The sequence below is a fragment of the Phoxinus phoxinus genome, assembly GCF_949152265.1.
Source record: "Phoxinus phoxinus genome assembly, chromosome: 2".
Lineage (NCBI taxonomy): Eukaryota > Metazoa > Chordata > Actinopteri > Cypriniformes > Leuciscidae > Phoxinus > Phoxinus phoxinus.
In genome coordinates, this window is record NC_136877.1 from 42,918,075 (window position 1) to 42,943,112 (window position 25,038).

The 25,038-nt window shown below is 37.6% G+C and overlaps 1 protein-coding gene across 3 annotated transcripts; it reads left to right on the forward strand.

Moving 5' to 3' along the window:
- The first annotated feature begins 168 nt into the window (after window positions 1-168).
- fes (FES proto-oncogene, tyrosine kinase) lies at window positions 169-24,178 on the forward strand. Of its 3 annotated transcripts, none has more exons than XM_079604939.1 (20): window positions 169-399; window positions 1,666-1,739; window positions 1,847-2,093; window positions 3,111-3,284; window positions 9,133-9,229; window positions 10,998-11,181; window positions 12,581-12,718; window positions 14,325-14,444; window positions 15,642-15,764; window positions 16,846-17,035; window positions 19,592-19,672; window positions 19,786-19,995; window positions 20,083-20,205; window positions 20,507-20,560; window positions 20,684-20,802; window positions 20,883-20,977; window positions 21,377-21,500; window positions 21,985-22,142; window positions 23,504-23,635; window positions 23,735-24,178. In XM_079604939.1, the coding sequence occupies exons 3-20, from the start codon at window positions 1,869-1,871 to the stop codon at window positions 23,866-23,868; spliced, it is 2,481 nt and encodes an 826-aa protein (XP_079461065.1). In that variant the 5' UTR covers window positions 169-399; window positions 1,666-1,739; window positions 1,847-1,868; the 3' UTR covers window positions 23,869-24,178. The 3 variants fall into 3 exon arrangements, with proteins under 3 accessions (XP_079461065.1, XP_079461064.1, XP_079461066.1); XM_079604938.1 differs by having other exon boundaries at window positions 19,759-19,995; window positions 23,735-24,176; XM_079604940.1 differs by having other exon boundaries at window positions 19,759-19,995; window positions 21,407-21,500; window positions 23,735-24,175.
- The last annotated feature ends 860 nt before the right edge of the window (window positions 24,179-25,038 follow it).

Genomic DNA, 25,038 nt, shown 5'->3' on the forward strand with positions numbered 1-25,038 from the left:
TTTAAAAAGTGTCAAGAATTTTATTCTTCATGTTTAACAAATTATTTTTATCAATAGTTAGATTTTTTAAATGAAATGAATATACATGTATAAATAAATTCCTAGCAGACATGTTAGTATCGGTGTAAGTTAACTGAGGTGTATTCGAGGTTTAATCCTGTTGAATGCAGTGAGTCTGCGTCCTGCTGCCGGACTTGTCTTCCTGGTTTCAGTAGTACAGTTTCAGTCAGCCTCCGCTGTCAACACAAGAGCTCGTCTGTCGCCCTGCTCATTTCACCATCTCCAGTAGGCTATTTATCGTTTCGACGTGCTCTTTTCTTCTCATCGCTTTATTAATATGGATAATTACGTGTTCCGGTCGCTCTGACGGAACGTTTTGCTGCACCATACACATCTGAGGTGAGAATTCACACCATTTCAGGTCTCGACAATGAATTATTCGGAGCTCTAGTGTTACATAATCGATCTATTTTAAGAATATATATTTTTGTCTGATTTAAGAGCATCATTATAAGATAATAATGTTTTTGTAATCATGTTTCATTGACCGACATAATAGAAAATACCCGCTGTGACGTCACGACGACATCCCCTCTAGACAATAAACAATTTATTTTTCAGCTCTATTTATGTAATATATATTTTTAATAGAGTTCTTTCTTTAGCTAGTTCACCTTTAAACATTCTTCTTACTATATGTAACTTTGCAACTACCTGTCTCTCAACTCTCATTAATTTGCAACTACATGTCCACTAGCCTACTCTCATTATTCAGAGTAGCCTATCTCAAAGTAGATTTGGGTTAGTGGAACAAGTTGACGTACTTGCAAAGTTACTTATAGTCAGTGGTCAGACATGTAGTTGAAAAGTAAGTTGCATAAGTAGAATGTCTAAAGTGGACTAACGAAATAAGGTGTTAGCTTTAATTGTTATAAAAGAGTTTTTTTTTTTTTTAATTATCTTTGAACATCGGAGTTATATTTTTGAAACGGAATGTCTTCCATCTTACTAGAGTAAACCAAAATGTGGCTAATGTCTAATGAGTAAACATAGCTACACAAACAAAAATGGGCTATGGTAAAATAATTATTTAGGCTAATATAGAAATCAATATGTTACTTTTGGTTTGAAAATAGTAGGATAAAGTGCACTAGCTCTTTATATAAAGTATATAATATGTAGCCTATATATAAAGTTTATATAAACTGTTTTTTATTGAAGTTATATTCTCATACCATTTTTGTACAACTGAGTAGCTTGAATGTGGCTCTGTTGAGTTTTAATAAAGCATAGTGGTCAATAACTGCAGAGATGCAAATCAGGTTTTTTTCACATGGAGTATGGATCAAGATCAATGTATTTTTCTTTCTGTAAGTAGACTGTATGCATTGTAAATCATTAACTTTTTCAACTTTGTTCCTTATGACTGAGCTGTTCATTATGAATAACTTTTAACATCTGAAATGCCGTTGCTATACGGGAAGTGGTCAGTATAAAACAACATCACTTGTCCTTAACTGCCACTGAGGAAATGAAAGCATTTGAAAACTCCTACACTTTTTTTGCAGTAAATTTAGCGACAGGCACTCATTTTTTTTATTATAATGCGATGAAATGCACTTTTAGATGTTTTAAAAGTCTAAAATATCCTTCCTCCTTCCATAGATCTCGATTTGTGGTTTTTCTCATTGACCTGACCAGAACGTTTGTTTTACCAGCATACTGCTGCTGACAGATAGGTAATTTGACTCTTTGTTATTGTTTTTGACAACATTTTCACACACTTTTGGAACATCAGAAAGCAGAATGACATCCCAACGATGGTAACGATGCGCATGTTTCCCAGACAGTTGTAGCGAGCTGCAGGAATGGGCTTTGCGGAGGACTTGTGGTGCCCTCAGGGTCACGCCGCCCTAATGAAACTACAAGACTCTGAGCTGCGTTTGATGGAGGTTATGAAGAAATGGATCACGCAGAGGGCCAAGAGCGATCGCGAGTTCTCCGTACAGTTGCATCAGATGTCAGCCATTGTTGAGAAACTGGAGGGTTCCCAGCCTGGAGGAGGTATCGACTACATCAGCCAGTTCAATAAGGTTGGAAGCGTCTCCTTAGCAAGTATTAAGTTCCCATGATTGATTTCAATGTATATTGGAGATTAAAGATGATATATCCACACTAAAATGCTCTTAAGTACTGCATTGAGTCTGAATCCTTACTTTCCACATGATGTTTAAGGGATAGTTCTCCCAAAAATTAAAATTAGCCCATGGTTTACTCACGCTGAAGCCATCCTAGGTGTATATGACATTCTTCTTTCAGACGAATACAATCAGAGTTATATAAAAAAATGTCCTGGCTCTTCCGATCTTCATAATGGGAGTGAATGGGTATCAAGTCCATCAAAGTGCATCCATCCATGATAAAAATGCTCCACGCTGCTCTGCCGGGTTAATAAAGGCCTTCTGAAGTGAAGCGATGCGTTCGTGTTAGAAAAATATCCATATTTAAAACTTTATCAACTAAAATAACTATCTTCCGGCAGACGGCCTACACAAGTCTACTTACGCCAAAAGAATAACACTTGACAAAGTATTTTGTAGAATATAGGATAGCGTAAGCTTTGACGCCTCTCGAGGTTCATACAAACAGGGCTGGTCAACCGCTTTCGTCTTTACGTTGTGCGTCAAGTTCAAGGATTAGTCTTTCGCCATAAATCGATGCGTACGGCCGTCTGGATATAGCCAAAATGGATATCTTTCTTACACAAACACATCGCTTCAATTCAGAAGGCCTTTATTAACCCATTAAGCCATTAAATGGCTTCAAGGTGAGTAAATCATGGGCTAATTCTCATTTTTGGGTGAACTATCCATTTAAGATATTTAGAGACTAAGGTGCCATTGAAATGGGAAACTGCACTGTATACATGCAGGCAATACAAAACCTTCTGCCAAAAACCTTCCTCTGATATTATAGATATATTCTTGCTGACTTGTTCACTTTAGCACTTAAAATCAGTGATAAGTGCACCGCAATAAAATATAATCATGCATTCAAATGTTCAATGCCTAGTAAATCCTAAAATTGCATTAATTTTCTCGTTCTTACAGTCGTGGAATGTGCTGGTCAGTCAGACGGAGAGCCTCAGTCGTATCATGCGCAAGCATTCGGAGGATCTGATGGTGGGACCCCTCAGCAAGCTCACCCTCCTCATTCGGGACAAACAGCAGCTGAGGAAGACATACGGGGAACAGTGGAACCTTCTCAGCCAAGAGATGTACAGGGTCAGCGCCACACGCACATCACTTCACAATTACGCTCTCATTACAAGTACAGTCTCACACTAGGGCTGGGCGGATCGATCCTGAAGTATCGATACTGACGTGGTATCAAAAAGGATCAATCCTCACATATAAATAATATCGATCCAAATATTTTTTTGTTTGTTTTTTTTACCAGTAATTTTTATTAATTTAGCATGCAATTCAGTGCGTAAAATAAGCTACTAAGTGAAAAAATAAGCGGAGGTTAGCGAATAATTGTGTATGATAGAACTATTTCTTCTAGTCATCTGGATACAAGACATAGGCAATCAATCACAGAGAGCGTTCGATGATGGTGCTTCGCTGAGCTCACTGTGCGTTTGGGAAACGATAGCTTGCTTAGATGACTAAGAAACAATCGGGAGTTATTTTGCAATAAACTAAAAGTGTACATAACGGTTTAAACAGTTGACATCAGTAAGATTTTTTTAATGAAATTAATATTTTTATTCAACAAGGATCGATGCATTAAAGTGGTGGTAAAGTATGATTTCACTTTTCTAACTTTAGTTAGTGTGTAATGTTGCTGTTTGAGCATAAACAACATCTGCAAAGTTACAACGCTCAAAGTTCAAAGCAAAGGGAGATATTTGCTTTTTAAAAAAAGGACTAAAACAAACGGCTGGTAGGGACTACATGACATTCCTCCCGGGTTAGTGACATCACCAACCCTAAATGTACATAAACCCCGCCCCCGGGAACACGCAGTCCATGTTGAGAAGAGGAAAAGTTGTTGTATAAGAGTACATTTGTGAGTCAGCTCAAACTTTAGCATCCATCTTTTCACATGCAATAGAAAGTCACTCTGTGTGCATCTCACAACAGTTTCTATACGAGCGATTTATAGATTACCATGACAGAATATGCTAATTGAAGACTTCTTGTTGACTTTCAAGTCAAGTCATCTTTATTTATATAGCGCTTTTTACAATACAGATTGTATCAAAGCAGCTTCACAGTGATAACATGAAAATAATACAAAAAATAATTTCATCATCATCCACCTTTAAGGTAGATCTATAATATTGTTGAATATTGAATGTCCCCAACTAAGCAAGCCAGAAGGTAAGGCAACAGCGGCAAGGAACCAAAACTCCATCAGGTGACAGAAGGGAGAAAAAAACCTTGGGAGAACCCAGGCTCAGTCGGGGGCCAGTTCTCCTCTGGCCAATGAGTAAACAGTGTATGAAGTTCAGAATGAATCAGAGTATTTGTCCAGTTCCGGTTGTTTGAAGTCAGAGTGGAGAGGAGGAGAGACTGGTTGACACTTCAGGTCAGCGGCGGCGTCGTCGTGTCCTGGCGCTGGTCCTTCATCAGATCTGGATACGGCCTGGTTCCAGTGGACAGCGGTAAACCTCGGGATAGACAGAGAGACTAATATTAGCGTAGACGCCGTCCTTCTTATGATGTACCAAGTACATCAGGATTACGGGAAGTGTTCCCGGTCCCGGCTGTTCTAAACTATGCAGCCTAATTATATAAGTCTATAATGTGTTATGTGTATGCTAGGCTGAAGAGATGTGTTTTTAGTCTAGATTTGAACTGACAGAGTGTGTCTGCTTCCCGGACAATGGTAGGAAGACTGTTCCAAAGTTTTGGTGCTAAATAGGAAAAGGATCTACGGCCAGCAGTCGATTTTGATATTCTAGGTATTATTAACTGACCGGAATTTTGAGATCGCAGTAGACGTGAAGGACTATAATGCGTTAAGAGCTCGCTCAAGTACTGCGGAGCTAAACCATTTAGTGCTTTGTAAGTGATCAGCAATATTTTAAAATTTATCCGATGTTTAATAGGCAGCCAATGCAGTGTTGACAGAACAGGGCTAATATGGTCATACTTCCTGGTTCTAGTAAGAACTCGAGCTGCTGCGTTTTGAACTAGCTGTAGTTTGTTTATTAAGCGTGCAGGGCAACCACCCAGTAGAGCATTACAATAATCTAGCCTTGAGGTCATAAACGCATGAACTAATTGTATTTTCAAAGTATTATCAAACAAAACGGAGGCTAGCTAGACCCTCCCTCCTCCTCATCCCGTCTCCTCCCCCTCCCTTCGTTTCCCAGTGAGCATAAACAACGGCTCCGTCATAAACAAATTTAGTCAAAGTTGTCAATAGCCGATAAATGAACATTCAAATTCATAACAAACAGTGGGTGAATACAATCATTCACACAAGCTGTCGCCCTACTGTGAGTTTGCCTGATCATTTACAATAGAGATCGATCGCTAGCTGCTAGAAACCTATATGTTGTATTCACTATTAGCGCTGACTGCATAGATCTAGCTAATTATATCCTTGTGTTGGTTAGGCGAACACGAACGTCCATTTAGAAAAACAAAAAAATGGATCTACCCCCCTGTTCAGCAAAAACAGAGCTACCTGAATGTCGGATTGGAAGCCCCTCTGCCACCCTCTGAGTTCTCGCCACCTTTCGAAGGCTTTTCCAATGTAATTTCGGGACTTCGCGTTCCTAATCCTTTGCAATTTGTTCATCGGAACGTTGTCTCTTTGGTCGTGTGTCGGCGATATCAAACTTAAAGAGAATATAATTCTAACTTCCCTCTTCATGCTTCTCTCTCCTCCACACCCCCCTTCATGTACACGCACACTAACCCCCCAAACCCTGCTTGTCGGTGATTGGTTGGAACACGGTTTGTTATGTTTCGTGGTACGGGTTGACACACATGAGCTCTTGAAACCCCGCCCTCTGCAGCAGCTCATTTGCATTTAAAGGGCCAGGCACAAAACGATGCGTTTTTGCAAACCCTCAAAAAGTGACAACTTTAACATGCTTTATAAAAATATCTGTGGGGTATTTTGTGCTAAAACTTCACACACACACACTCTGGGGACATCAGAGATGTATTTTACATCTTGTGAAAATGGCATTTTACCATCACTTTAAACTGATCAGAAGTGACAGTCAATGGTTTTACTAAAAAGAAAATCTATTGCAAACAAATGCTGTTCTTTCAACTTTGTTCATCAAATAATATGAAACCAGAACAGATAAGAAATGCAAAAAATATGTATGCAAATGTCCTAAGGCAGGGGAGGTCCGGTCTCTTTATTTCATTCCCAGCGGAGGTCCAGATAACACTTTTTTGTAACGGTACACAATTCCTTAGTGGCAGCCGTAGTACTTTGTTCAAGAGAAAATCCTAACCACTTAAAATAGTCATCAAAGATTAGAATCTTTGAGAGACAAAACAGTGATGTCTAAGAATTGTACCAAAATTTACCAAAAAAAGTAAATATTTCTCCCAACTGGATATTAATATAAAAAGGTTAGAGCAGATGTTTTAACAGGCTATTATATATATATATTTATATATATATATATATATATTACATATATATATATATATATATATATATTATATATATACATTAGAAGGCACATAGACGTCATTGGGACTGAGAAAACATACTGGGGGTGCAGTTTATTTTTATATTTTGCTCAAAGCAATAAACTACTAAAAATAAACAATGTACATAATCCCATCAAAACTCTCATCATGAGGACAGAACGTTAACTAGTAAATTCCAAGTGTTTTTGGTCTTCCCTTGCCATCTCTAAATAGTTTCCCAAATTCTAACATTGTTTATTATGAAATGCTCTTTTTATGCTGATTAATAATACTAAGGGTATGGAAAAAACTTGTCTCAAACCTGGTTTAGTTAAACGGTCAGAGTCATCTGTATGACAGATAAAAATAATTATATTAGCTGAATTCTCGTTTTCTGCAGTGTTTTAGTTTTAGCGAAAGTATGAACTTTTGGCTCTAGATAACAAATAGTATAGATATCGCTCCAAAAGATCATTACCATAAACAACCCTGAGTCCTTGTGGTGTGAACTGCTCTGTTGTTTTGACGCGCTGCTCACTTTAATCTGTAGAAACTGTAAAGTGGCGCAATTATGACGGTCCGCCATTTGAATAACACTATCCTAAGGCAACATTTTACTGTTCCTATTTGTATTAAATTATAATTGTACGGTACACTGTACAGACTGTACTGTAAACATTTTATGCAGAACAGTAACTGTTGTAACTATGATCATTTGGTGAACAATTTTCAATATGAATAATTTTCTATATATAATACTACCATTGGAAATTGAGTTCTTTTTAACTTTATTCACTTCTAGTTTTAATCAAATTCAAAAGCATACGGAAAACAACATAGACACCACAAAAAACTTCACTACTCCCACTTAAAGGGTTAGTTCACCCATGTTGGAGATACAATGATTACTTTATTGATGTCTTTAATACCTTTCTGGGGCTTGAAAGTGGTATGTGTAGCTGTCAATGAAGGGACAGATAGCTCTCAGATTCCTTCAAAAATATCTTCTTGTGTTCTGAAGATGAACGAAAGTCTTACGGGTTTGGAATGACATGAGGGTGAGTAATTAATGACAGAATTAAACATTTTTGGGTGAACTAACCCTTTAACATAACACCCCCCCCCCCCCCCCCCCCCCTAACCCAATTGGACCATGTACGCAAGAAACGGGCCCTTAAAGGAACAACTTAATTCTATAAATTAAGATCAGCCACATACCGACATTTTCTTTTCTTGCACCATGACATCGAGCCACTGATGTAATGTCCAAAAACTCAGTATACCACTCTTTTAATTACAAGTTCTAAAGCCATTGAAATAGTTTCCCAAAAGTTATAAACCCCTTCACAAGACCAACCCATGTGTATAAAATGATTTCTGAAGCAACAGAAGATAGTCAAGGGCCAGTAAAAGTAATTACACACACAACTTCCCCATTTAGTGTGTGTGTGTGTGTGTGTGTGTGTTTATATATATATATATATATTATTACAATTTAACTATTAAAAAAAACTATTTTCTATTTTAATATATTATAAACTGTTTTCAGCATCATTACTCCAGTCTTCAGTGTCACATGATCCTTTAGAAATCATTCTAATATGCTGATTTGCTGCTCAAAAAAATATTATTGTCATAAATGTTGAAAACAGTGGTGCTGCTTAATATTTTTGTGATACATTATTGTCAGAGCACTTTTATGAATAGTAAGTTCAAAAGAGTCCCCTCGTAACACATTAGAAACCGCATAGCTACACCTTTACAGGCTGCTCTGCTATACCATCCATTGTATAGGCAATCTTTTCACATACTGGCATCAGCACACATCTGGCTTTGCATATGTGTTTAGACGTCTGGCAGAATCTAATTTTAGATAGAGTAAATGTATGTGATCAAATAGCACTTGTTTTTGTACTCATTTAGTTTGAGTTTAGAAAATCATTCAAATCATTAAATGAGTTTTTCAATTATTAATTTAATATTAAATGTTTTTAAATAATGTTTTAGCGAATGAGTTTTCAAAATCATCATTTAGAAAATCATTTAGTTTGATCTCTCTAATGAAGCCATTACCAACGAAGGAGTTGCCTGTGGGTCTTTAGATGGTGTCAATGAATTCTAGAACGGTTTAACGTTGAGAACCTTTGCAGTAACAAAAGTCAGGAAGTAGAAAAATGCCTTTTCATTTGTATAGCAGATTAAGCAGCGACCCAATGTGATAACGGTCGTCTTTTATTTCAATGTTACGTTGTTTAGCCTGGAGGCTTTTAAAACTATTATTAGCTGAATATGTGGTGCATATTCATCCTCATTGCTAAACTAGGCTAATAACATGTGAAACTGATTGTCAGCTGTGAATCTAGCGTCCTTTCATGATTGCACATGACACGTGTCTCATTTTGATGCACAAACCTGATTTTTATTTGTTTTTATTTTGTGTCCTGTTGTGGAAGGTTAGGTCACCCAAATCGAACTGGACCGGCTCAAGTCCAGTTACAGACAACTGGTACGGGACGCGGCCCAGGCGAAAAGAAAATATCAGGAAGCAAGCAAAGGTATGATGCCTCTGTGTTGTCTAGTTCTCTAAAAAGCATGGTCACTTTCCTTTCATTTTGACTGAATAGGGTACTTTGTGCTGAAAGAGAGACACGTACAATAAGAGGAACTGTTTAATGTTTAAACACGAATGGTTTTATGATATTGTGTGTAAATAAGGCATTTGTTTACTCAATAGGAGAACAACCTGCCTTTAGACGAAGACACTTGTTTTTATGTACACTTACAGAGGAAGCAAGATACACTAAATGTGGTTTCTCCAATGACGAAGTGTGAATGCTCAGCAGAGCAGATTTTGCAGCACTTAGATGGGCGACAATGAATAGAACATTAAATAGATATAAATATATATAGCTAGAGAACAGATATGAAGAGCAATGGCAGATATATTTGCACTGTGCAAGGCAGTGTACTGTGATAGATGGGTACTTTATATCAGACTTTAGGATAAGCAAAGTGTTCATAACCTTTAAAGCACTTAGCAGATGGGGGAGTACAGTGGTTTGATGGCTTCCTGATTTAAATATATGCTAATTTATATGAGAATACACACTACTGTTCAGAAGTTAAAGGTCTGTAAGATATTTTTGAAAGTCTCTTACGCTCACCAAAACTGCATTTATTTGATCAAGAACGCAGTAATAATATTGTGAAATATTATGACAATTTAAAATAACTGTTTTCTATATAGTATTAATCGCGATCCAAAAAGTTTGTGTTTACATAATATATGTGTGTACTGTGTATAATTATTTTGTATATATTATAAATGCAAACATATACAGTGCTATGCATAAGTTTAGACACCCATGCTAAAGTTGACTAAAAAGAGGAATAAAAAATCATCTTTTGGAAATTGAACTTAATGCCTTAATTTAAAAAAATAGGAAAAATCCAACCTTTAAGGACATCAATTTTCTTTGTGAATGAATAATGTATCGTAAATAAATAAATGTTCTTCCTTAAAATACAGGGTGCATAAGTTTGGACACCCCTATGTTAAATTCCCATACAGGCAGGCAGATTTTTATTTTTAAAGGCCAGTTACTATATGGATCCAGGATACTCTGCATCCTGATAAAGTTCCCTTGGCCTTTGGAATTAAAATATCCCCACATCATCACACACCCTTCACCATACCTGGAGATTGGCATGGGCTACTTTCCATAAGATCATCTCTCAATGCAAATCAAACCAGCTGTTAGGCTAACTGAAATAAAACCATGCCAATCTCCAGGTATGGTGAAGGATATGTGATGATGTGGGGATATTTTAATTCCAAAGGCCAAGGGAACTTTATCAGGATGCAGAGTATTTGTAAAAAAACGTCCTTTTGTGAAATCTAGAAAACACAGCTATGCGCTCTGTCTCCATGAACTTCTTTCTGAAGCACATCACAAAAATGAACCGCGTATAGGCCTACAGTAGGCTACTTGTCGTCGCACAGACGTGAAAAATATGTCTACATTAACTATAATAATTACATTGTTAAAACTTAAACATGGACACATTACTAGCTAAACCAGCCTGATATCTAGAAAAATAGAAGAAAGTATCTTATACAATCCTTAAAATAACAAAAAATAGCCCTGCAATTGTGAAGGAAAGCCCCACATTGGGGCCGGTAAAACCGGCAAAACCGGTTGGTGATAAATCCCACCTCCCACCATGTGAATAAAAGTGGAAACAGGTTACCACTTCTTTTGACTGAGGAAGTCACCTTTCACTTGCATGTTCATGTATGTTTGTGGGTGGCCTTTTGTACAGATAAAGATCGCGAGAAAGCGAAGGAGCGCTACATCAAAGCCACACTGAAACTGCATGAGCATCACAATGAATATGTGCTGTCGGTGAAGGCCGCCCAGGTGCATCACCAACTCCACTACGGCCAGAGTCAGCCGGCCCTGCTGGGAGCCCTGCAGACGCTGCAGGAGGAGATGGTGCTTATTATGTGAGTGAACATCAATAACACCAGCACTATAATGTTAAACACTGAAATCAGTCCTTTAACATGGGTTATTGGGTATACAGTGGTTAGCATGAGTAAGTTAACGTTAGATTATTTTGAAATACTATAATTAAAAAACAAGAAGACCCATTCTCTCACAACTCGCGCGTCAAGTATTGAGGTACACGAGTACACTCTCCTCGTTCTGTTCCCGCGTTTTTTTACGCTTATGCTAAATAGCAGGCTAACTAAACAAAATGTATATTCATAGTTTTTTTTTAATAAACCCACAATTAAAGGAATGGGGGGCTCTAACTCTGACTCTTTAACTATCAACATCTACGCAACTCTGAAAAAGAAGCGGCTTCTTCTGCATTAGGTAGGCCTAAGATATGTCGTTCATTGTTAATGTATCTTACACTTTGAAGATATGATATATAAATGTATAAAATGTAGAAGATTAAATATATAGGGCTGTAACCACCATAGACATTGAGAGGGACAAGTCCCCCCATAAAATTAGAAATGGCCAAATTGCCCCCCAATATTTGATATTTTTGATGCTGCTCTGCTGCACAAAAAGTTGTAAAAGTTACATTCTTAGTTTGCTCGCTGATAGCACACGTCTCAGAGACGTCTATTTGATTTTTTTAGACTGTTTGCTCATCTGCAATATGTCTCTAAGACGTTTCCTGTCAGATGTTAAATTTAAGTTGTTTATGATTGTATGTAAAACAGATTTTTCTAAGATGTTTATCAGATGTTTGTACACAACAGATTAAGCGCTCTTTAGCAGACATCTTAGAAGCGTACCTGTGCTAGCTCTATCTCAGCGGTCTAACCGCACTTGTCAATGTCAAAATGAGCGAGTTCATCAAATCAAAGAAGGCAGGGCTTTACCGTTCACAGAAGACGAGTGCGAACTCCAACGCAACGCTTTAGTTTTACCGCTGTGCGTGGAAAGATCTAAACATTGAGTATTTGACCACTGAGGAATGATGAACGACTGACAATAATATCCAGGGATGCAAGCTACTCAACTCTTTATGAAATTTTGTTGTTTTTAATTGAAAATATGCTATAATTTACATTTGATTCACGTAATTCATAATTTTATTTAACTGCCAGCTCGTGCACTCGTGACCCGTCTTGCCGGTATGCGCACCCCAAAGCACAAAAGTGAAATTTGCATTGCCTTATTTTAAGAAACACAGCTCAGTGACAGTTATAGACTTCTGCTTTTTTGATTGGATGATATGTCATCCTGTTCTGTTCTCACAAGCAATGTTAATAGCTGTTGCTCACATAGTTTACAGTTAGTTGAAAAGAAGAAGTAGTTTTGCTGAGTGTCTTGTGCGTTAAAAAACATATGACTAGTGTGGCTTACTTTTTTTTTTCTTAGGAAGGAGATTCTGCAGGAATATTTTGATCTGTCTAATGTGCTTCATGATGAGGTGGTGTGTGTTCACACTGAAATGGCCAACGCCCTGAAGGCCATCCAGCCTCACAAAGAGTACGAGAGCTTCATTCAGCAGAACAGGTATATACATTAACATTCCCTTTTGTTCCCAGTTTTTGTGGAATGCAATGGGAAACTAGCCCAGAAGAACAAAGGATGTTGCACACACATTTGCTAACTTCTCATCTCGTAAGGTCAACGTGAAATCAAAATGGATCCTGTTTATTTTCATAAGAAATGTTCCAGGTTTTATTGTGCATGATTCATCAGTGATTATTGTTATAAAGAAAAACAAATCTGAAATCAAACAGTTGCTCATAATCTCAGGCCATTTAATAGAGGAAGTACCTTGCTGGTGGCTACTATAAATAAGTTGTTTGTGAATAAATGTAAAAAAAGTGTCACAATACTAAATGTCTGTCAATACGGCAAACATTCAGAATGTTTGTAAACAATAGGCACCAGGATACTTCCGGGTGGCAGAACGCGAGCGGCTGACTAACTGAAGAGACCAAGCCGGCTAGTGTACCAGTTACATAGTTAAAAACATTGTTGTTGATCAAAGTTGAAACGATGATGAAAACGTGTTGTGTTTGGGGTTGCGCTGCCAGATATACAGCAAAAGGTGTAGGGTTTTATCGATTTCCTGTGGGTGAGGAGGTTATAGCGAGTGGAAGTCATGTAGTCAAAAGTAGTGCTAAAAGTAGGACATCTTAATGATCCCCTAAATTATATGATTCATCCAACATTTACCTTTCTGCTGCCAACCCTGCTTGTCCATAGCAGAGCATTTATCTTCAGCCGGGTAAGTTCGAGACTAATATTAGTAAACTTGTCTCTTTTGAAGATGAGACAATGAGTCACTGCCTGAAGTAAAAGAGGGCTCCCAACTCTCACATAATTGTCACTTTTAACACGCTCAAATCCACACATCCATTTTCTCACGCAACTTTCCGAAATGTATATTCCTCATTAATAATATCGACCAATCAGTGTTTTTCAACCGTGCAAAGAGGTCAATATAACAGCTGGAGAACAATTGTCACATTAAATTTACCTCAGGAAAGCCATTTAATGACCATGATATATAGCACGTTATTTTGGCTAGAAAAAAGAGCTATAGAGAGTATTTTGCTAATTATGTGTAGGCCTACTATATTACATATTTATTATATGTTTTACTTATATCATTAAATACAGTTGTTATTATGATAAAAAAAAACGCATTATATTTAATTCAATTCTTTATTTTTATTAAATTTTTACTGCCGACGGTGGGTCTCCCTTCCAAGCAATGTACTAGCGTTGCCATAGGAACGCTTTGGCTTTTGCCACCCGGAAGAACGTCTATTACTGTTGTGACGTCATGGTGAATTGTCGTATATAGAATGAAAATGTTTTTCTTGCATAAACAATCACTAGGCAACTGCCCAAATCTTAACTAAGGCCATGTGGGCGGGGCAACATAATATAACTAATAACATCATAGCTCAGTTTTTAAAGTCCAATCAAATCATGATTGATAAAATCAAGTCCTTCCCTGCATTATTTCCTGTTAAATATTCTTCTTTATACTATGCATTTTGAACGCATCACAAATGTCCTTTCATGCTGCCTTTAAAAAGATAGTTGGGGCGCTGTCTGTCCACATCTTTCTGCATGCACATGTGTGTATGTTTCTGTGCAGGTCAAGAGGAGAGATTCCTGCATGTGTGGAGTTTGACAGCAGTTTGTTGGAGGATGCTGAAGGTCTAATGCCTGAAGATCTGCAGCTCAATGAGCTCACAGTAGAGGGAATCCAGCATCGGTGAGTTTCTTCTTTCTTTACATCGCTGTGTAACAGTAGTGCAAGTGAAAGCACATATTTTATAGAAAGACAGAAGTGAAATCACACACAGGAGCCTTGGTTTTGTTTCTGAAACTCTCATGTGAATTTTCGGAACAATATTTGTTGGTGTGTGTGTGTGTGTGTGTGTGTGTGTGTGTGTTTTTTTTCTCCCAATTACTTACACATTCAAATCAACTCTTTGAGCAGAACTTTCCGACCCATTATGCTGATTTCTCTAACAATGTTAAACTGTTATGTTGTTAAAACTGTTTTTTCTTTCCAAAACACTTTTTTTTTCTTAACACACATTTAGTAATTCACAATGTGTTCATTTAGAAACCACAAAACCATACATTGATCATGGCATCACAACATATTCAAAAACTTAATACGCATTTGTAGTGAAGGGAACAACTCTGGACAAAACCGTTCACACACTCACACACACGAAAGTGGATCACATTAACTGAACAAACTGCCGAATAGTTATGTGTGAATTTTATCAACTAAATACTGAAATGCAAGAAAAGTAATATGTTATATAAACAAGACCATTCAAACGGTTAGGGTCAGTAAGGTTTTTTTTGTTAAGATTTTTTAAAAATAAATTATACTTTCATTCAGCAAGGATGCATTGATCAAAAGAGACAATAAAGTATTTTATTTTACCAAAATATCTGTTGATCTGTTGAACTTTCTAGTCATCAAGTTTTCAGAAAAATGTCAAGCAGCAGAACTGCTTTCAACATTGATGATAAAATGTTTCTTGGGCTGCAAATCAGCATATTATAATGATTTCTGAAGGATCATGTGACACTGAAGACAGGAGTAATGATGCTGAAAATTCAGCTTTGCATCACAGGAACAAGTTACATTTTAGAATATATTAAAATAGAAAACAGAATGGTGATTATAATTTCACATTTTTACAGCAGTTTTTATTGTATTTTTGAGCAAAATAAATGCGTACTGAACATAAGAGACTTCTTTCAAAAATCTTACTGACCCCAAACTTTTCAACAGCGGTATGCAAATATATGCGCATGCAAGCAAATATAGTCACGCTCCATGATTCACACACATATTTATATGTTATATAATGTGTAACTCTTATCTTCTATCGCATCACAACTCATTTTGCGCTGTTGTGGCTTCTCATGTTTTCTCTCCTCCAAGGCTCACCACTGTGGAGGAGGAGCTCTTGTGTCTTGCTAGTACTCTTGGTTCCCAGCAGGCCACTGTCAACCAGCTGGAGTTGGATCTGCAGAATGAGGAAGGCTCTGCAAACATAGGCCAGAGGTCAGTCTGTGAGCTCTCCAAACACACCACAGTACGCAGTGCTTCCTTCACTGAACTTTCTGAATAATTAAAACATGAACTGAAAAATAGGTCCATTACCTGTTACTGATAAGAGATAAAGAACACTAATTGTAAAATTAAGAACATTTAATAAAGAACATTAAATGTAAAATTACTCCAAAGGGTCAACGAAACACCAAAATCCAAATGAAACCGATCGTTCTGATCGTTGTTAAAGCGACATACACTGGTATTGCGGTATATTAAAAACTCATATCATAACAAAAATAAACACCGGTATTCGGTATGAACCGGCATACCGCCCAGCACTAATTTCCGGCAATCCATGTTTTCACTGTTATATTTAAAAAAAAATTTTTACATACAGTACACAAGAGTATATACAATCAAGAGTTTGTTGTTAGTCGCCAGCAGCACATCAGGGTCCAAACAATGACACTTCAAATTGTCCTGTTACTAGAGCTAACATTACATCAACTGTCTTGGTTCTGTGAAACAGCAAAACCAATGTTACCCTCGTATGGAGCAGAAACAATGCAACCTTGACGTCCGTTTTTTAGGCCAACCCTCTTCGGTTTGTCCAGCGCTGGATATCTTTTCTAACATTAACGAGGGTCCTAAAGCTCTTGCCTGACCATAACCCTTCTTTTTCCAGTGATTTTCTTCCCGACGTTTTCTCTTTTGTAATGTCTCTCAGACATCTCTCTTTCTACAGTCTTTCTTCAAATCTCCCTCTTGCTCACTCTCTCTCCTCCCCCATCATGAGTGGACACGCCCCCTTACTGCTGATTGGCTACAAGTGTGTTATGCTGCTCAGTCCGATCCAATTTCAACAGCATTTATCTCAGAAATTGCTTACTGCACCTTTAATGAAAGCATTCTGCTAAATATAGTATATCAACTAGTCTTCCTGTGCTTCGACAGTGGCAATAAAAGGAACTGAATCAAACCGAATCTAATCAAATCATTTTGAAACAATAAGAACATTTAGATTTCACAAAATTCTCACAATTTTTTATATTAATGTGAGCTTGTCCTCCTCTGTTTTTTTTTTTTTTAGGGTGTATCAGTTCAGTAAGCGTAATGCTCTGGAGGACAGCAGACAGCAGGTAGTTCTGTCCATGGTGGCTCGCGCTCGTCTGGAGGCCCAGCGGAGAGTCCTTTCCGATAACCTTCAGTCTCTGGGCAATAATGAGGTCGCACCTGTAGGCCTGGAAGATGATCGGATATCTGTCACCTCCAACAACTCAGTGAGTCCACTCTCATCTCAATAAATCTGTCCTGAGAGCTTCAGTTTTTTTCCATTCCATGTTACAGTATAGGAAAATACGGTAGCTTCCATAACTTAAAACTTCCTCCCCAGTGAAGAAAGACTTGACAAACTGGTCAGGTCAACACAAGACCAAGTTTTCATGTTTGTTTACATGACACAAATAAACTGAATCAACACTGAACTACCTTCAGGTAAATAATGGCACTACTGTCTTTTTTTAAAATCTGCTTTACAACAGAATTTAATTATTTTTGCATTATTGATCATTAGTTTCCTGTTATCACTGTAAAGCTGCTTTGAAACAATCTGTATTGTATAAAGCGCCATGTAAATAAAGGTCACTTGACTTGACACCTGTTGACCTGGTCCATTTAGTCAAGGTAGAAGGAAGTAGGATAGATAACTAGTAATATTTTTAAAACCCAGAGTAAATAATGATAAGAGTAAAATGTTGGGAAATGAGTCAAACTTGCAGAAGATGGTGTTTTACAGGAGTCTTAAAGGCACAGCAGCAAAAATGTCCCATGTATTTTTAAGGGATAAAGAGAAATGGTCATAAAAAAGTAAATTATTGCAGAAAAACTTGTATGTAACTATAGAACATTATAACTTGACTGAAAAAAAAATCACAATATGGCCCCTGTAAAGAATCTAGTGGCTTCATCAAATCTATAAATGCAGCACCATAATGACGTACTGTAAAATATCAAAGACAGTCATGCTGTGTTGTTACATTGATTTTAAAATATGAGAATTGCACAACCTTTGTTGACTCTGAACTCCTGGGACTCACTCACTTTCTGAATTTGGTTGTTTCTTTAACCCTTAAAGACCTATACAGCTGCCGGCGGCTAAAAATAACTATTGTTCTTTACATGTTTAATAACTTTTGAACCGCTAATCAAATCTGTATGCTTTCAAAAGTCATGTAAAGAGGAGATTCACGGGTAATCTCATTTGGACATTCAGAGGCTCCGTAGTGAATGTGATTGCGTCATCAGGTTTTGATCAGCATTGATTCTTCAAAGAAACCCATGCGGTTTGTTTCTCTGAGCCAAACAGGAATGATTGTTGATGCTTAGTCCCACCCTCATGCCCAGATAAGTTAAAGCTGCCGTCGGCAAGTCTGGCAGATTGAGTGGACTTAGATAAAATTTTGAATGTTTACAACTCTCATGCCCCTCCCCCACTACCAACGAGCACCCGCCCATCGTCAGTGCGTGTGTACCTGATTTTCTGTGAACGCGTCCGTCTCTTCAGCATCGATCAACACCATAGACTCGGAGGTAGGCTGCCCTGGCTAATCTATCCATAGATAGCAATAACCGAGGAATTGGAAGCTTGTTATTAGATTTTCTCTCTGCCATCACGCTTCGTACAATCTTCAGGCGAACTTCAGGCGTGTCGTGTGCATGTGATATTGTAACGTCCGCGTCTGCAAGAGGGAGGGGGATCTGTGATTTGTGCACGACCTGTGATTGACAGTCAGATCTCACACACCCCTGCGCTGATTAGACCCGATGATCCGGGAGCGGTGGATTTTTGCAAAACAAAATAACACGCTCCAGGTGGAGTTAGAAGCTCGGGGTTTTTTCTAAAACCACCTTATTTATGTTGTTCTGTCGGATTATAGTGTCAATTTCACTGAATTTGATCAACGGCAGCTTTAAATATATACATATCACTTTTTCTTCAGTGTTCTATTACAATGTTTTCTATTTATTTTACTTCCTTAACTTTTTTGGACACACCTACATTGTCAGTAAATTGAAAAAACAGCATCAGCTTTTCACTAAAAATCGTCTATAATAATGTTGTAATAAATGGCTATAACTTGCTTAGGGATTGTTACATGTAGTCATGTAACAATCCTTCAGGAGGATTTGTTTGAGTTGAGTAAAAAAAAAAATCACTAAAATTGTGCTACCGTTTTTCTTAAATCTGGTAAATTCATCCATTCCAAGACAAAATTAATGTTAACTTGGGAATTTAAATGAGCTAGATGGAAACTTCAAGTTCTCCTGTTTAAAATGATATATGGCACTTGATGCTGATTACTATAATGGGTTAGAAAAACAAAGAAAAGAACAGGCGAGTCAGGTGCTCCAAAAATGTTCTAGGTCTTTAAGGGTTAACATATATCAGAAGACTGAGACATGAATTGTAAATCATTTAAATTTTAGTTTGATCTCCCGATTTAACTGTACGTTCTCCAAACAGATATGTTTTGCTTAAAAGAAAGAATATTTCAAGTATAAACGGTAGTGGGGAAATAAATTATGTGCATTTCTTTAGTTTAAAACACAAGAAGGTTTATTTTTATGTTTAAAAATTGTATATACATATATACACATGAATTGATCATCATTTAATCTATAATTAAATACAACATTTAAAGACATCAGAGTTCAATGAATCACTCCACCATTCAGTCACTCACTGAGCATCATGAGCTGAAGTGCAAGAACTTTTAACAAAAGTACAATTTAGTTTGTCATGCCGTTGTGTTGTTTGTCATGTTGTTTTCATGCAGGAGCGCGACAAAGACCATAAGCACCTCAACATAGACGTAATCGTGAGCCATCTCAGCAGCTTGTTCAAGCCCAAGTATATGGTTAGTGCTGTTGTGTTTGGTGGCAGTCTTTCTCTCTCACCTCTTCCCTGCTCACTGCTCATTGTTGTATCTACGACTTTCTGTAGAGTAGCGTGTTTTATACATCTCACCAGGTTCCCCCCGCTCTGACGCCGGTGCCCGAGGTAGAGAAGCCCTTGCCCCAGCAGGGCTGGTATCATGGTGCCATCCCCCGTCTGGAGGTTCAGGAACTGCTGAAGAATGATGGGGACTTCCTTGTTCGAGAAAGCCAGGGAAAACAAGAATACGTGTTGTCTGTGCACTGGGGAGGCCAGTGCCGGCACTTCCTTATTCAGAGTACAGAAGTGAGTGTTTTATAGGTGCTTTTTTGTTCCAGTTCGTGGTGTTGCAGTGGTTAGCTGTCATTTATATGATGATGGCATGATTTTTAGGGTATGTATCGTCTTGACGGCGAGGGCTTCGCCTCCGTACCACTGCTGATGAATCATCTCCTCAGCTCCCATCAAAACGTCACAAAGAGGACAGAGATTGTGCTGAAGAGACCCATCCTCAAGGTTTATCCCTGATCAACAAATCAGTCTCACAAGTACTATACATATTACTGCTGAGTCGTGACAGGGTGGTATATATTGGCCAAGGTTATTAATAAAACATAATTTTTGAGTGGTATCAGTTCCTCTTTGGCCAAATAAGAGCTTCCCTTTTCCCTGTCCACTTCAGAATATAGTAACTGCCTGGGAACCAGTGGTCTCTACAATCTACTTGGGCCTGTTCATTTGATTAACTATTCATAATAAAATTTTGTCATTATTATGTTTGCATCGATCAATACATATTTTGTGGGGGTGTTTTTAGGATAAGTGGGTCTTGGAGCATGACGATGTCATCCTTGGACAGAGCATTGGTCGGGTAAGCCCGGATATCTTCTGTGTTATATAAAAGGATTGAAATTTCAGTAAAGATAAAAAATCACTGGTCGAACCAGTTTTTTATTAATGATGTTGCTTCTTGTAACCTTTTGGATGATATTAGGGCAACTTTGGTGAGGTGTTCAGTGGCCGCCTGCGCTCAGACAACACGCCAATCGCTGTGAAAGCCTGCCGAGAGAATCTACCTGTAGAACACAAGAACAAGTTCCTGATGGAGGCCCGGTTTGTTGATACACTGATCAACACATGTACTCACACATACACGCTCTCATTTAACTAACTTATCTCCATTTCTGTCTCAGGATCCTAAAACAGTACGACCACCCAAACATAGTGAAGCTAATCGGCGTCTGCACACAGAAACAGCCGATATATATCATCATGGAGCTAGTCCAAGGTACATCTAAACTTTCATTTAAATAATTTAAAGGAACAGTGCACCCAAAAATTAAAATTAGGTTAATGTTGTTTCAAAGCTGTATGACTGTCATTCTATCACACAAAAGATGTTTAGCAGTGTAACAGTGAAAGTAGATCATCATTTATATAGTTAAGCTTAAAAAATGGCAAAAAGCTCCATAAACGTAGTTCACACGTCGTGTTTTATATTGCAAATCCTCTTAATCTATATGATAGATTTTTTTAAGTACAAATGTTTATTTGCTTGTTTATTATTATTAAATGAATATATATTTTTAATTATTAAACGTATTAAATCATTGAATAAATGATGAACTATTACTTTAAAATGTTCAAGCCACAAAACAAGTCTCTTGATGGCGTATTCTTCTGACAGGAGGGGACTTTCTAACCTTTTTGCGCACAGAGGGCCACAACTTGAAGCCCAAGATGTTGATCAGAATGGCAGAAAATGTTGCGTCTGGCATGGCATACCTGGAAAACAAGAAGTGCATTCATCGGTGAGAGTTTAATACAAAATTCAATTAAAGAGAAAGACAATGAAATATAGTGATATACTGCATAAGATCCTAGTCTCAACGCTGAAAAACTATAGTAGATCCATAAAGCACTAGCAGACCTCATAAAGAGCTCACAGCTGGTTTTTATTGGATCGAATAAGTAGACTCTAGGTATTTCTCTATTATGGTTAAGTCTTTTTACCAGCGGTTTGCGAGCAATGCCCGGTGGGAAGATTTTGGGATAATGAGACTGAGAGGAAATGTGATAGTGCCTGTTTCCCTCATGCTGTGTCAAACGGTTCAGTGTCTCTCGAGAAGATCGAGTTTTAATAGAGCCAGTGCATTCTATGTTTCTCTGTCTGTCATTCTTATACCTTTTTTTTCTAGCTTGCTCTGGTTGCTCTCTCTCTCTCTACACTATGCTTTTCTTTTTTTCAGAGCAACCTACAATAAATCCCAATTTCCCCTGTCTCTCTCTCTCTAGAGATCTGGCTGCCCGTAACTGTCTCGTGGGAGAGGAGAGCGTGGTGAAGATCAGTGATTTTGGTATGTCTCGTCAGGAGCAGGATGGTGTTTATTCTGCCACAGGAGGAATGAAGCAGATCCCTGTCAAGTGGACGGCACCTGAGGCCCTCAATTATGGTACCAACTATCACTTTAAGGAGCCTATTATGATTTGTTTTACATTTCTGTAGTGTGTAGTGTTGCTGTTATGTAGGGAGATATTTTCAATATCAGTGCTCACTGTTTCTGAACTCCCTGAAACTTCTCCATTGAGTTTTCTTACACATCACAATGTTCCTCATTCAAATAATTAGAGGCCTGGTTGAGTTTCGTCAGTAGTCAAGTCAAGTCACCTTTGTATAGCGCTTTATACAATACAGATTGTTTCAAAGCAGCTTTATGAAAATGATGCATTTCGGCTGTTGTTCTGCTGAAGTCAGTTCAGTGTTGATTCAGTTCCGTTGTAAAGATCATCAGTTAATATAAATAATAAGTTGATTTAATCTATAAAGCAGTTCTGCAAAAAAATTATGATGTCATCGTCCAGCTCAGTTCAGTTCTCATTCAACATCGTCAGTAAGTCTATAAGTAAATAATATTGTTAAATATTAAGTTTCCCCAACTAAGCATGGCAGTGGCAAGGAACCCAAACTCCATCAGGTGACAGAATGGAGAATAAAACATTGGGAGAAACCAGGCTCACTTGAGTTTCTCCCAAGTTTGTAGTTTTTGTGTTAAAGCTCTGGGTTATGGTAAGGGCCGTGGATTTCCGAAACACGCATTTCGAAACACGCATTTCCGAAGCAGTTGACCAATCACAACACACTGGTCCAGACGACCAATCAGAGCACATTGCACTTTTTTCTGGAAGGAGGGGCTTCATAGAAACCGGAACCAAACAGAGTGTTACTGGCAGACAGGAAAGAGAGGTGCTGCAGCAATGTAAAATATGTGGGAAAATCATGTGTTTTTTGAACATTAAGCATGAAAACCAACTAGACCCCACAAACTAAATCAAGACTTTGTATAATAGGTCACCTTAGCACACATTGCCAATGGATTGATCCATTAAAAATAGGGATAGTGCCGTATTTCAGCTCTATTTTTAGTGATATTTCTTCTTTCCTAAATTAGGATAAAGGGATATTAGAGAGCGTGGAGGAGGCGCAATGTCAAAAAAGCATGTGCGTACATTTAACAAGGATCTTTAAAAAGAGTTTATCAAGTTATTATGCGCAGTAAGTTGTGAAAAAAAGATGCCTCTCCATACCGTCCTGTATTCCACCATGAGAAACCTGCTCACCTTTATTAAAAAATAACTTAAAGAGATGTTAGACACTATGTGCTGTTTTAGTTCTGTTTCTTAAGTGTTTTATGGTAAGTTAAGGGGGATCAGTCTGTACCCGTAGCACAGAGTATCCCAAACCACACTGCATTATGTTTGACTGGTCATGATTGAGGGTTTTATGTCTCAACGCTGCCCTCTGTTGTTTCATCAGGGCGATACACCACTGAGAGTGATGTGTGGAGTTTTGGAGTTCTGCTGTGGGAGACGTTCTCCAGAGGAGTCACACCGTATACCTTACCAAATAACATGAATAACCAACAGACCAGAGACGAGGTGGAGAGAGGTACTTCACATACTGCACACACACTAAACTATGGCGCATTGCCTGTTTGCAAAGCAAGTGTTGTTTAAATCTTTTTTTACGTCTTGTTTTTGTTTTTAGGATATCGTATGCCGGCCCCAAATAACTGTCCGGATGAAATCTATGCCCTCATGTGTCAGTGCTGGCAGTATGATCCAAGAAAACGACCCTCATTTCGCAAACTAAAGGCAGATCTGTGTGCTTTAAGTCGGTAGCGCACACACAAATGCTTACATGTATAGGCCTAAGTGCAAAGCAAAGGATTTATTTTTTTAGTTTGTGTGCCACAGTTGAAAAAATTTTTTTTGACAAAGTACTATTAATAAGAATAGATTATAATTAAGAATATTTGATGTTTTTATTTGATCAACAAATATTTGATATTGAATATTTGATGTTGATTCATCCCGATTTTTAAATAACAAATAAATTATTTTTTCGCAGATGACAAATGTGATCTTATATAAGTCTGTACATTCACTGTTTATTGTATGAGAATACTGTAAATAAATGTAATAATTATTGATAACAATTCGAGTACTTTTTTTCAATTAATCAGGAGATATTAAAATGTATCAAAAGTGACAGTAAAGTCTATTATAATCTCACAAAATATTTATATTTAATATAAATGCTATTAATCAAAGAATCCTAAAAAAAAATATTTTGGTTTCCTTAAAAATATTAAGCAACTCAACGTTTCTTGAGCATCAAATCATCATATTAGAATGATTTCTGAAGGATCATGTGACACTGAAGACAGTTCTTTTAAATTGTAATAATATTTCACAATATTTTTACTTTATTTCTGATCAAATAAATGCATCCTTGGTGAGCAGAAGAAACCTTTTGTTTTTTCAAAACAGAACTATGTATGCTAACATATCTTCTCAGAGGCAATTTCATTTTTGTTCACTCCACCAAAAATGTATTTAGCTGTTGGTGTGAACAAGTCTTAAATCTTTCATACATTGAGATGTATATTTGACCTTTCAGTGCTGCAGTTTCATAATGAAACATTGGATAGATTCCATAAAGCATGCCACTTTCCTAAACATTTGTGCACTGCAGAACACAGGTGAATGGGTTTGTCTGTTCGTGTGTCTTATCTGCCTTTGGGACGAAAGAAGACAAAGCAGAAGATATGACATGTGACTCACAGCCAAACCTGCTCAAGGCTTTGACACTTCACATAACTGAAATTGATTGCATGATACGAGACTATCATATGACACTTCTTGGATTTTTAATTTCTGCTGATCCAGGATTCATTTTACTTAGAAAACTGGTTTAGATTATTGGCACAAGTCACAGATAACCCAAGCTGAGAGGCTTTACTGGTAACATGCCATAAACATGGACAGAACAGTTTTTGAATTATAAGA